This window comes from Antedon bifida, chromosome 4 (genome assembly GCF_963402885.1).
Source record: "Antedon bifida chromosome 4, ecAntBifi1.1, whole genome shotgun sequence".
Lineage (NCBI taxonomy): Eukaryota > Metazoa > Echinodermata > Crinoidea > Comatulida > Antedonidae > Antedon > Antedon bifida.
This window is the reverse complement of record NC_136229.1, coordinates 32,912,870-32,926,328: the sequence shown is the minus strand read 5'-3', so window position 1 is coordinate 32,926,328 and position 13,459 is coordinate 32,912,870. Positions and strand designations below refer to the sequence as shown.

Here is a 13,459-nt window from a genome sequence, read left to right as displayed (position 1 = left end):
TTGGTCTATTCAAGCTAAGGACCGCCTCTTTTTGCCTAATTTAGTAAATAAGTTCAAAGGTTATATTTAATACGACACGATAGAGCCCTCTATCGTTAACCTTTAATATTTTCACAACATCGCAAAAATCATCAATCTGTTCGCATTGAAAATGGGAGGTACAGATTCAAAGCTAAATTTCCGAAAAGCTGTTGTTCAACTTACAACAAAAACTCAAGTAAGTAATATATCAATCTTTTCTGTCATCTAAACCGAAAATAGTAACAAATTATTTTGATAAATTGACTGTAATGTGGTTGATTAAACATTACCTCTCTAGCCTATACGACGTGGGTTGATGATGTGACGTGTCTGTCCAGTGGTGGTAGAATAGGCCTAGTAGGCTTGAGTAGTTTAGGAGTAGTAGGCTAGAGTAGAGAAGGCCTTTGTAATGTATGTGTAAATTCCAGGACCAGTGTTGTAGAGTTTTATTTATCGTGTCTATTTGTAGGTAGGCAAACTCGTAAACAAATTGATTTGCCTAAACTAGAAACCTAATTCTATAAAAGCCTATTTTAAAATAGTAGTTAAGTTTAAAACTGATACAGGCCTAGGGAGTAGGCCTATTTCTATACTATAATATTTATTATTTATTATACTAAACATTCAGGATTAAAATATTAACTAGCCAAGTACAATTACAATACAGCTTTTTTTAGCTTAATTTAAAAATCAAGAAATTCTTGTTTAAAAATTAACATTCTGTGTTAATGTTCATTTGATCTCTAGCCTGTTGAAGCTGGTGATGATGCATTTTGGGATCAGTTTTGGGTAGATTCCGTAGCAAGTGTAAGTGATGTGTTTGCCTTGATACCAGCCGCCGAGATCAGAGCTCTAAGAGAAGAATCACCTACAAACTTGGCAACATTATGCTATAAAGTAAGCATTCAAGGAATGAAATAAACATTGTGTTTAGTATAAGATAAGATTCTTTAACTCACTTGGAGCAAATATATGAAACATGACACATAGATAGAGTAAATGCATAATTTAAAAAAACCACTAAAAATATCGAGATAAAAACATTTCAAATTTTGAACACTAACCATTTTCCCTATACAAGATACAGTATATTGTCCCCTTAAAAAATAAATCTTAAAACAAGTTTTGTTGAAATATGTCATTTTAATGTCGCATAATGATTATCCACATTGACCAACATTTGGATCAAAACTATTTATTTACCTGAAAAAACTTTAATTTAAAGCAAGAAATAGTGTTTTTGGTTGAATTTATTATTTTTATTTTGTTATTTTATAATTGAAACATTATTTGTTTTCGTTTTTTTTCTATGTATAAGTAATTAACTTTATTAAAACTACAAAATAACTTATTCAAAGTCTGATTTAGTTAATCTTCATTTTTTTTGGGGACATTACATCTTTAAATTGTTTTTATATTAATTGTTGTTATTGTGATCTTTTTCACAGGCTGTGGAGAAGCTTGTAACGGCAGCTGAGTCTGGCTGTTCATCTCCCAATGATCAACACATTGTCCTCAACTGTGTCAGACTGCTCACACGAATTCTGCCATACATCTTTGAAGATCCAGATTGGAGAGGGTTTTTTTGGTCTACTCTGCCTGGACAATCAGTTAGTATATCAGTAATATTACTGCAGTAATTATAAATAAAGTTACTCTGTAAAAATAGTTCCATTACAGAATTCTGAATGCAGTAATTATAATAAACTTACTCCATTAAAAATAGTTCCATTACAGAATCTGATTGCAAGACAAATCAAACCATAGAATTAATATTTTTATGATTTATTTTGTTATTTGTCAATTATAGAGTGATGAAGAAACACAGCCTCTAGCCCAGTCTTTACTCAACTCTGTGTCAGATCTTCTCTTTTGTCCAGATTTCACCGTCTCTTCTCATAAGAAACCTGGACCAGTAAGTAACTATACATCATAATCATCTGTATTCATCATAATCATCTTTATTGCAATCAATATATAAGAAAATATAGGATTGGATATTAACAAATCATTTTACAAACCAAAAAGTATATAAATATAAAAAAGTACCATATAAAAAGTCACAAACAGCCAAAAACAAAGCTGGGTACCCGACCACTCAAAAAAAAGGCAAAAAATATGTTACTTCAGAATACTGCTGCAGTAATTGTTTAATATGTCTTCTATTTACAGGATAATCATGAAGATCTTCAGTCTATTGATAGCTGTGAGTATATTTGGGAAGCTGGCGTCGGATTTGCCAACACACCTCCTCGTTACGCCCAGTACGACTTAATTCGATGTGAACTTCTTAAACTGCTTCTTACGTGCTTTTCAGAAACTATGTATCTACCACCAATCAGTAAGTATATTCTAAATATAAAGTAGTTTGTTCAAAAATCTATATAAATCCTTTGCCGTTATTAAATAGACATGGTACTGTAAAGAGATCTGAACTGCCGCAAATATAGGTTAACATAAACAAGACGTTGAATAAGTCATTTTGCAGTTTTAATAAAGTTAAAGACTTTCATAGAAAAAAAACTATAAAAGTTTGTCACTTATATAAAGACAAAATAAACAGTTAAATTCAACCAAAAACCTGTTCCAGTCAATTTGATTATTTTAAAATTTTTTTCAGCTAAATAATTGTTTCTTTCAATCCAATTTTTGCTCAAAGTGAATAACTATCATGTGACATTAAACTGGCATATTCAACAAAATAAATGTAAAAATAAATTTTTTTCAGGGGGGAAAATATATCTTTAAAAAGCATATTTTTATAATACAATTTTTCATTAATATTCTTTTTTGCAGGTGATGCACACAATCAGCCAAATTTATGGATATCCTATTTCTGCTCAGCTGAAAACAGACATGCTCTACCACTCTTCACATCCCTACTTAATGTTGTGTGTGCTTATGATCCTATTGGTTATGGGGTGCCTTACAACCATCTCATGTTTGCAGATTACCGAGAACCACTGGTGGAGGTGGCATCACAGGTTTTGTGTGTGACATTGGACCATGAAGGTCCACCAGCATCACCGGTGTCAGTTGATGGTACGGGTACTGGTGCTACGTTAGAGGGATCTCATGAGGTGAGTTTAGAGTGGCTAAAATGCAAAGATACTATGAACTACAGCATCATTTAATGATGTACCTTTTTAGTGTATCTCTGTCACACAGCCGCAACTACGGCTCTTTCGGACATGTAATTTCTGTTAACCACCGGTAAACAACGGTAAATAGCCACAACTGTACACATATAAATGGAAAAAGTAAAATTTAATAATCATGTTTGGCAAAACAATTCTTTCCTTTCTAATCCAACCCCCAACAAAAAAAATCCCCACAAAAAAAACCCCAACCAATTCTCAAACAATGATACAGTATCCATATTCCCCACACAATTTATACAATTCCCCTCAAGTATAGAGAATAGAATAATGTCAAAGACCTGTAGCATGATTTATGTTTTCATTGCAGAGTGGTCCAGACAACTTGTTTGTGAATTATTTATCCAGAATCCACAGAGAAGAGGACTTCTATTTTATTTTGCACGGTTTAACAAGACTTTTGAACAATCCTTTAATACAGGTAATTAGTTGATTATTGTATCTATAAAACCCTTTTGGTTACTCACCCAAGCTGTCTTGGATGCTCAGCAATTGGTAGGCTTGATACAATCTTATTATTTATTTATTTTATTACTAATTATAATATTACATAAAAGATTTTCAATGGAAATTTGCAATTTCTTCGTGAGTTAGCTTCGTATACTGATTTAATGTTTGTATTTACCAAATGCCAATAATACTGCAACCTTTTCTTTCAGACGTATTTGCCAGGCTCCACAAAGAAGGTTGCCTTCCACCAAGAGCTACTGGTTCTTTTCTGGAAGATGTGTGACCACAACAAAAAGTTTCTCTTTTATGTGCTCAAAAGCAGTGATGTACTGGATGTTCTGGTGCCAATCCTCTATCATTTGAATGATGCCAGAGCTGATCAATGTAAGCGGTTAAATCTTAACTCCACATATTTGTAAATATCAAATGCTACAGTACTGCTCCCAACCAGTCATCCATTCAGTATATTATTATTGATGTATAAAGTATCTAGTCTATCTGGTGAGGACTACAAGATGGACCCAAAAAAAATGATTAACCTCAACTTGTTACAATAACGATGTTAAATTTAAAATAAAGCGAAAAATGCAGGGCGCCTCTAAGAGCTGAACAATCAACAGAAAAAAAAGCGCCAAAAATTAATGTAAAGTATACGATGTTCAAAAACTCTTTGAGCTAACATGAACATTACATTATGTGGCAGAAAACATAAGCAGATAATTGTCTAATCATTTTCTTTCTTTTTTTTACAGCAAGAGTTGGTCTGATGCACATAGGTGTTTTCATACTACTCTTGCTGAGTGGAGAGCGTAATTTTGGTGTCCGTCTCAACAAACCCTACAGTGTACGGGTTCCGATGGATATCCCTGTATTCACTGGCACGCATGCTGATTTTCTCATTATTGTAAGTATGGAATGATATAATAATTTGTAATACGTCGTGAGGTGTTTTCCCGATTAATCGTACGTTTAAAACGGTACTTGGTATGATCAAGTAGCGTTCATGTTCCCACCTAATCATCCATGTTTGTAGTGGTTTTCATTATTTGTTTGTCATTGTTTCTAGGTATTCCATAAGATCATTACGTCTGGTCATCCAAGACTGCAGCCATTGTTTGACTGTCTCCTTACAATTATTGTCAATGGTAAGTATGTGTACTTAGTTAGTTAATTCTCTTTCATCCCAATTGGGACCACAAATCTTGTTGTTTCAGTAACAAAGGGATTGTACTGGTTAGCCTGGTGCTCTATGAATAATGACAAGGGCCAAAATGCCTGGGTAACCCCTTACTTCTATTTTAAAAGATGCTCTACACTATCAAACTTTTTATGACAAAAAAAATGTGATATGCCCATATATGGACATGATGATGTCATATCACTACCACATTTGGGTATATCACTACAATATTTGGGCACATCAAACTTTTTTTGTCAAACAGACAGAGCTTAAATCATTTAACTAACATTAAGTTGTTTGTGTTCCAGTTTCACCGTATCTAAAAAGTCTGTCAATGGTATCGGCCAATAAGTTGCTTCATCTGCTGGAAGCCTTCTCAACTCCCTGGTTTCTCTTCTCCAACCCAGCAAACCACCATCTTGTTTTCTTTCTCTTGGAGGTGTTCAACAATATTATTCAATACCAGTTTGATGGTAAATATATTTTTTTTTAGTTTTTGTTTTTCCTAATAAATTGTTGTGATATTCTTTTTATGTTTCATTTCATTTCATTTATTTCGTCTCATATACTTATAACAAAAAAATAACAAACAATAGAGAGAGACAGGATTCCCAAAAGCGAACTAAATCAAACTATCAAGTGATATAAAGTTTGCGTTACACCACGTATATTAGTTCAGAACAAACTTTATATCAACATTTGATTTCGCCATGCAAACCTTCAATCAATACATATTCTTTTTACTTATTCAGATGTTACTAACCTTTACTGGATAAGTTTCTATATATTGATGTTTTCAGTTTGCTTATACTTTTTCTTTTTATTCACAGGAAACTCAAATTTAGTTTACACAATCATTAGAAAAAGAAATGTATTTCACCAATTGGCTAACTTGCCTACTGACCAATCATCAATCAATAAAGCACTCGCTAAACGAGGACGTAAAATGACGCATACACCCTCAACGGAGCAGGAACCACAGACAATGGAGGGCGCTATACCTCCTATAGATGCAGAACCAGGGACGTTAAAGGCGTCATTGGCTGCTACTCCAGGTATGCTATATAGGTGTTATTACGAAGGAAAATTTCAAAATATTAAATCTATAAATTAGAAATAAATAGTTACTGTTATTGTGCTGGTAACTGGTTTTGCTTTCTCAATGGTATGGTATGCAAATAACATCAGCACCACCACCTGATTTCTTGACAAATCTCTATTAATAGTTTTAGGCCATGTGCAAGCCATTGTAAGTATGTAAATAGACCATTTTAGCTTGCCGTCTCGTCAGTAGCAGTACAGTAAGCAAATTATATTATTGGATGGCAGATGTCGTCTTGTCAGTAGCAGTATAGAAAATTAAATTATTATATTATTACTGGCAGGTGTTGAGTCAATGACTGAGAAATCCAAGCTAGCAGGCCCAGGGCAAGCCATGGTGGCTGCTGGCAATGCTCAAGGAATCCAACCTACAACATCACAACAAGCATCTTTACCATCTCAGGTACTTGATTTACTTATTTTCTTTTTATCTATATATAAATTAACATAATAGAACGCCATAGAAAGCTTGTCTGTGACCAAATAAAACAAATATAGAACATTATCCAACAATAGCTTTTTTACCCAACTGCAATCCCTAGAATTATTTGTTTTTAAACATTTATTTTAATCCTAAAATATAATCTTTTTTTCAGGCTGCCCCTGTTAGTGACACTGAGAGTTCAGTGGCTGATGATAGCAAGACCTCACCCATTAAACCAGGCTCGGCTCTAGCAGGAAACTTGGCGTCTATGACACTTGACGATGGGCAGTCAAGTCATGTGAGAAGGGCGCCCTCTGTAACAAGTACAACCAGTGGTACTACGATGGGTGACTGGAAGCCTACAACTGAATGGGTAAGTTTTTAATTTACTTACTAATGATGAAATTAATTATAAAAAAGAAAGTTACTTTAGAGTAGTAACTTCTTTTTAAATTGTAGTCATGTCCAGCTGATACACAAAGCAAAATAAACACTGCTCTCTGCTTTGTTTTTAACATAATCATTTCAAACAATCTCAGCTTCTACAAAATCCACTATAAATTGTTCAATTCAATCAGTGATATGTAACATTGGTGATATGATAATACAAAATATGTTTATTTGTTCTTAGGTACAAACATGGAAACAGAAGCTGCCTCTTCAGACCATCATGAGACTGTTGCAAGTGCTTGTACCACAAGTTGAGAAAATCTGCATTGATAAGTAAGTTACTAAATGCAGTATATACCTATGTGTGGTTTGAAGCTCAATCCTGGCCTTCAGGAATTTTCAAATGCAGTAATTTAGCTAAAGATAGATTTAAAGCTTAGTTCCCACTAGAGTCAACACAACGATGTAACGCAAAGTAAGTTATTTGACCAATCACAAGCGGTTGATTATTTTAGCTGTTGCTTATCATTATTGGTCAACCCGCTTGTGTTGCGTCCACGTTCTTGCGTTGCATCTCTAGTGGGAACCAAACTTAAAGGGTGGCTGTCAACATGGTAATAGTGTGTAGCAAGATTGTCAAACTGTGTTGCGTCCACGTTCTTGCGTTGCATCTCTAGTGGGAACCAAACTTAAAGGGTGGCTGTCAACATGGTAATAGTGTGTAGCAAGATTGTCAAACTGTGTTGCGTCCACGTTCTTGCGTTGCATCTCTAGTGGGAACCAAACTTAAAGGGTGGCTGTCAACATGGTAATAGTGTGTAGCAAGATTGTCAAACTGTGTTGCGTCCACGTTCTTGCGTTGTATCTCTAGTGGGAACCACACTTAAAGGGTGGCTGTCAACATGGTAATAGTGTGTAGCAAGATTGTCAAACTGTGTTGCGTCCACATTCTTGCGTTGCATCTCTAGTGGGAACCACACTTAAAGGGTGGCTGTCAACATGGTAATAGTGTGTAGCAAGATTGTCAAACTGTGTTGCGTCCACGTTCTTGCGTTGCATCTCTAGTGGGAACCACACTTCAAGGGTGGCTGTCAACATGGTAATAGTGTGTAGCAAGATTGTCAAACTGTGTTGCGTCCACGTTCTTGCGTTGCATCTCTAGTGGGAACCACACTTAAAGGGTGGCTGTCAACATGGTAATAGTGTGTAGCAAGATTGTCAAATTGTGTTGCGTCCATGTTCTTGCGTTGCATCTCTAGTGGGAACCACACCTAAAGGGTGGCTGTCAACATGGTAATAGTGTGTAGCAAGATTGTCAAATTGTGTTGCGTCCATGTTCTTGCGTTGCATCTCTAGTGGGAACCACACTTAAAGGGTGGCTGTCAACATGGTAATAGTGTGTAGCAAGATTGTCAAATTGTGTTGCGTCCACGTTCTTGCGTTGTATCTCTAGTGGGAACCACACTTAAAGGGTGGCTGTCAACATTGTAATAGTGTGTAGCAAGATTGTCAAATTGTGTTGCGTCCACGTTCTTGCGTTGCATCTCTAGTGGGAACCACACCTAAAGGGTGGCTGTCAACATGGTAATAGTGTGTAGCAAGATTGTCAAATTGTGTTGCGTCCACGTTCTTGCGTTGCATCTCTAGTGGGAACCACACCTAAAGGGTGGCTGTCAACATGGTAATAGTGTGTAGCAAGATTGTCAAATTGTGTTGCGTCCACGTTCTTGCGTTGCATCTCTAGTGGGAACCACACTTCAAGGGTGGCTGTCAACATGGTAATAGTGTGTAGCAAGATTGTCAAACTGTGTTGCGTCCACGTTCTTGCGTTGCATCTCTAGTGGGAACCACACTTCAAGGGTGGCTGTCAACATGGTAATAGTGTGTAGCAAGATTGTCAAACTGTATAATAAACCATAAAGGTTTTTTTTAGGAAGGCTGTGGCGGTTGCTAACTAGTTGAGAGTAGTTGGAAAACTTTAATGACATTTCAAAGAAACTTAATATAGTCATTTTCTCTTCTTTTTTAACAGGGGGTTAACAGATGAAAGTGAAATTTTGAAATTTCTTCAGCATGGTACACTTGTCGGCCTTCTACCGGTTCCTCATCCGATATTGATACGGAAATATCAGGCGAACAGCGGCACACAGATGTGGTTTAGGACCTACATGTGGGGGATCATTTATCTCAGGTTAGTAAAACAATGTATAACATTATTTGTATTGTTTTGTACCAAGTTTGCCAATGATGATGACATTATCCTGTTTTCCATAAGTTAAAAAGGAGTTTTGAACCTGTGGCCGTATCCATCAATCACACTTAGGCTAAGTTAAAGGCACATTCCCTAATTTTTTCGATCTAATTTAAGGTCACAAACTGCATTTTATGTAAATTTAAATAATGTATTGACCTATTGCGATAATTTTTTTGTATTTAAATGGTAAAAATGGGAAATATTAGTTAATTCTAATAATTAATATATTATTTCATTTTGCTTCTGGGATGCACCCACTTCTGGGATGCACCCACTTCTGGGATGCACCCACTTTCGATCGATCGCGAAAGCAAAACAAATGGAAGAACCGTTACTTACTTAAATTCCGGGTCTTCCCCAATTTGTATTATTAACATATTCTGCTAAAAAAGAAAGACAATTAATACAGCAACTAGACAACGCCAGACAATGCCTATAGCTAGCGTATGATATTTGTACATGTCATTATTTACTAGCTAGGTTAGACCTAAAGACTCCATGAGAAGAAATTTGACGCGAGCTACTTGCATTGTTTTTCTCTTTTTATCGTAATTCACCATAAAACAGAAGTTTAATTCTGAGACCTGTAATTTTAAATTGTTCAATTTTTGAGTGTGTAATGTACTTCTTTTTAGGAACGTGGATCCCCCTATTTGGTATGACACAGGCGTCAAGCTGTTTGAAGTACAAAGGGTTAAAGATATTAGTTGAATATAGTTTTTAACAATTCTATTAATATTATACAGATGAATGAATTGATTTTATGTCTATAGTCATACTATGCCTATATATAGGCATAGTCTTGACTATATATAGTCATACTATGCCTATATATAGACATAGTCTTGACTATATATAGTCATACAATGCCTATATATAGGCATAGTCTTGACTGTTGTATCCAATTGTATTCATATAGAATATTAATAAATGTTATTTGATGAATAGCAATAACTTTCATACTAATTTCTTTTTTTTTATCAAACAATTTTAATTATTTTTTTGAAAATCATGTTACATCAATGAATAAAACAGATTTGAAAGCATTCAACAGGTTTATGTGCTAAACAAAACACCTGTGAAATTAAAGTATAAATGTTATAAAATTTATTTATTTAAAAACAGGAAATTAAACATTAAAAATGTATCTATTGGTGCAATTGGTAAAATACATTTAGCTATTAATGTTCTTAAGGCATCGTACAACGATGCCCGACAAAAAGTCTTGACTCATCGGTGCTGTCCGAGTTGAATCCTGACAAGACAAGTCGACTTGAAATAGCGTTGTGCATAGTTTTTAGATCGTCGGGGAAACTTTAAACACGTTTAATTTTCTCCCGACGAGTCGGGCCTCGTTGTGCTGTCTGAGTTGGCCTTAAGTAAATCAGTTGCTAATATACTTCAAGATGACATTTTCACACTGTGTACCAAGCATTGACTATTGGATTAGGAATGGCTGCTGAAACAAATCTGCAATAGTGCTGTTGGGCTTGAGTTTACAAGTCATTTATATTTTGATTTATAATTAATTCATATGGCATCACAGATTGGAATGACTTTAAAAAAAAATTGCAATTTTACTTTATTTATTTAGGTATTCTTTTTATTAACAGTTTTTTTTCAAAATGTTTGATATGAAGAGTATTAAATATTTGTAATATTGTATATAATTTTAATTATTGGTTCAAATGGAATATGTAATATATTAGATCTTTTGTAATATAATAATATGATTTGTTTTTACTGTAATTTTACATTATATAATCCTATTTAAATGTTGCTGGCATTTTATGACAATGTTGGCTGTATTGTATCATTCTAGTTGAAATAATTAAATAAACAAAATAAAACATTTTTTTTTCTGATTGTTTTATTTTCATCAGCCACAATTATATGAAAACAAGCCATGTTTAGATTATGTTTTAATTTCATTAAAATACAACTTGAAATTTAACAAAAAAACTTCACCACCTACTTTAGCCTACATATAACCTTCCTAACTGTTTTATTTTCAGCTATTTATTCAATGATGTCATTATAAATGTATACCTATTAACAAAAAATTCTTTTTTTTCTCATTTTTCTCTATTCCAACATCTAAATTGTTGAGCAGAAACTTGGATCCCCCGATATGGTTTGATACTGACGTGAAACTCTTTGAAATTCAACGCGTGTAATACTTTCATTTTTATTCCTTGTTCATGCATCAATTCTATGTTTATATAGTATCTGCAACAACAAATCTAAATATATTGTGAATTTGTTTTATGTTACTTCTAGTTTTATCTCAAACTTTCTTATTGCATCATGCAGCATCCAAGTCTATAAAGCCATAGCTGTTAGTGAACATCTATTTAAAATGAATTGGTGTTGTGATAGTCAATGGAAGCTATCTCAACACCAATATGTTTGTGAGCATGTGCAGATGTTTTGCTGTATTGCTTTGTGGTCTTTGGATGCTGCATTGTACAACCAAACTATCAATAAGTACTCTAGCTAGTTCATCCTATTTTTGTCTTTACTCAATGAAATATTTATACCCACATTACTATTAGATTACAATCATAAAGAAATTAATATGGTAATAATTGCCAATATTATTCCTTCTTTTTATAAATATCATTCATATAAAGACTGTTTTTGTTTGAACCAATGTTTCTGGTATGAAAAACCAAGCACCCTTTAAAAAATAACTTCACTTCATTAAACAAAAACATTAACAGAAATGTTATCAAAGAATCCTGTTTTATTTATAAAATAATCGTTATTCAAAAGTTCACAAGTAAAGCTCTGTCTACACTATCGTGGGCCTATAAAAGGTCCATGATCACAAATCACAATAAATATCCCAATAGCTTAACGTAATTATTGTTCATTACATAAACCCAATATGTTATATTATGTTTTTTTTTAAATTCTGCATGTACTGTTACTGTGTTTGTTTGGTTTTGTTGTTTTGTGTACTTGTTACAGACCAATCTATGAAGGTCATCACTTCTTAGCATACTATTACAGTATGGATGTGCTACTATAAACCCCTCAATTTGTAGTAATTTTCATGCTTTATAGGTTTGGCTGTTGTACTATGTTTAGCATCCATTAGGTTAAGCACCATACTTGTTATATATTATAGATAGTATGCCAGAAATGTATCCTTAAAAATTAGCTTTATCCTCTATCCAGCATGCTTTACCAAATATACCTTTGTGTTTAATACATACTATTAGACATTAAGAAATATTATAAGAATATTAAAAGTATGAAGATACTGTCTGATACTATAAAAATAAAATAATTACTTTTCTATATCTAGAAAAGTATTTGTAGTTAAAAAAGTAAACCTTGTCCTAAAAGATAACCCCATATCATTATAGCATTTAGTATTTTCAATTGAGTATTGATTATCATTATCAACTTTTTGTTGTAAATGTCTACATTGGTGTTTTGTTGTTATAGATTTGTCGGATTCAAATATAACTATTTAAATATATTTGCATTATGTATACGATGGTAATCATGTATCAATATTTATAAAGATAATGAGCAAATTCAAAATTTACGCAGACTCATAAAGGTAGACTAATATTTAATAATGTGCCCCATAAACCGGGATTGTATTAGTGACTCGTAGGTATATGTAACTTATCCCTTAGTTTATAATGTAAAACTCCTTTATGCTGATATGTGGCAGTTTATCACTTATTTTGTCAATGATGAGGATGTATAGAAAATAATATAGATTTTGAATGTCTTTTTCAGGACAAATCAAAAGAACATCAATTCTAACCTTACATACAATAGGCTAGAACACTACCAGCTGTGTCAATAACTTTTATCATAATAACTTTTAAAAAGTGTTGAAATTACTACAGTTTGTTTTTAAAGTGATTTTACTCTATTTAATAGTATTCATTACAATGTAAGCCCATAGAAAGGCCTAAAAAAAGGTGGAACATGATACAAACATAATACTATTTATCAGATGTTCTTTTGGGATCAATATCTATGTCTCTCAATACTTTATTTTTGATAATTTGTAAATACATTTAAGTTATTGTTTGGCTAAAACTCTAATATTCAATGGCAAAGCTTAGAGAAAGAACTTGGTGCTATTGTTCTACTGGCAGTGTATATGGTTTAATCATTAATCATTTGCTACAATCACAAATTTGAAAGTTGGTTACTGTGATGGGGATGTTTTTGTCTGTTTATCTTCTATTATTATTTGCTTATTTATTAAATTACTTTAAATGTATAAATAATAAACCTGATTAGTATTATTTATTGCTGAATAAATGTTAATTTAATGAATTTGTATTTCCAAAATCCATTTATTAAATGCCATTATGTGTAGGTAGGCCTGTTGACCTGAATTAAACAACTCAACTCATCTGAAAGCAACTACTTACAATAGTTGTGCAAGAGTGCAAGCCGACTTTCAAACAACTGAACTGAAACGAAGCAGTGTGTTGCCTATGCTA

General features: G+C 33.3%; 1 protein-coding gene across 3 annotated transcripts; it reads left to right on the top strand.

The window, feature by feature from the left end:
• Positions 1-128: 128 nt before the first annotated feature.
• Positions 129-13,301, top strand: LOC144840279 (protein HID1-like). 3 transcript variants are annotated; one of them, XR_013611888.1, is made up of 18 exons: positions 129-217; positions 769-918; positions 1,470-1,631; positions 1,832-1,936; positions 2,194-2,362; positions 2,818-3,101; positions 3,490-3,600; positions 3,839-4,013; positions 4,382-4,533; positions 4,696-4,774; positions 5,118-5,282; positions 5,640-5,864; positions 6,195-6,313; positions 6,507-6,707; positions 6,966-7,057; positions 8,757-8,915; positions 9,614-9,777; positions 9,822-10,755. XR_013611888.1 is itself a non-coding variant. In XM_078696043.1 (17 exons), the coding sequence occupies exons 1-17, from the start codon at positions 152-154 to the stop codon at positions 11,153-11,155; spliced, it is 2,478 nt and encodes an 825-aa protein (XP_078552169.1). In that variant the 5' UTR covers positions 129-151; the 3' UTR covers positions 11,156-13,301. The 3 variants fall into 3 exon arrangements, 2 of the variants coding, with proteins under 2 accessions (XP_078552169.1, XP_078552168.1); XM_078696043.1 differs by lacking the exons at positions 9,614-9,777; positions 9,822-10,755 and adding an exon at positions 11,092-13,301; XM_078696042.1 differs by having other exon boundaries at positions 9,614-10,755.
• Positions 13,302-13,459: the final 158 nt, after the last annotated feature.

What these genes read in the sequence shown, in the direction of transcription:
- LOC144840279 (XM_078696042.1), top strand. Translation starts at nt 152, where the DNA reads ATGGGAGGTACAGATTCAAAGCTAAATTTCCGAAAAGCTGTTGTTCAA. An exon ending in CCTTACAATTATTGTCAATG is followed by an intron (nt 4,775 to 5,117) that starts GTAAGTATGTGT and finishes TTTGTGTTCCAG; the next exon opens with TTTCACCGTATCTAAAAAGT. An exon ending in GTCATTGGCTGCTACTCCAG is followed by an intron (nt 5,865 to 6,194) that starts GTATGCTATATA and finishes TATTACTGGCAG; the next exon opens with GTGTTGAGTCAATGACTGAG.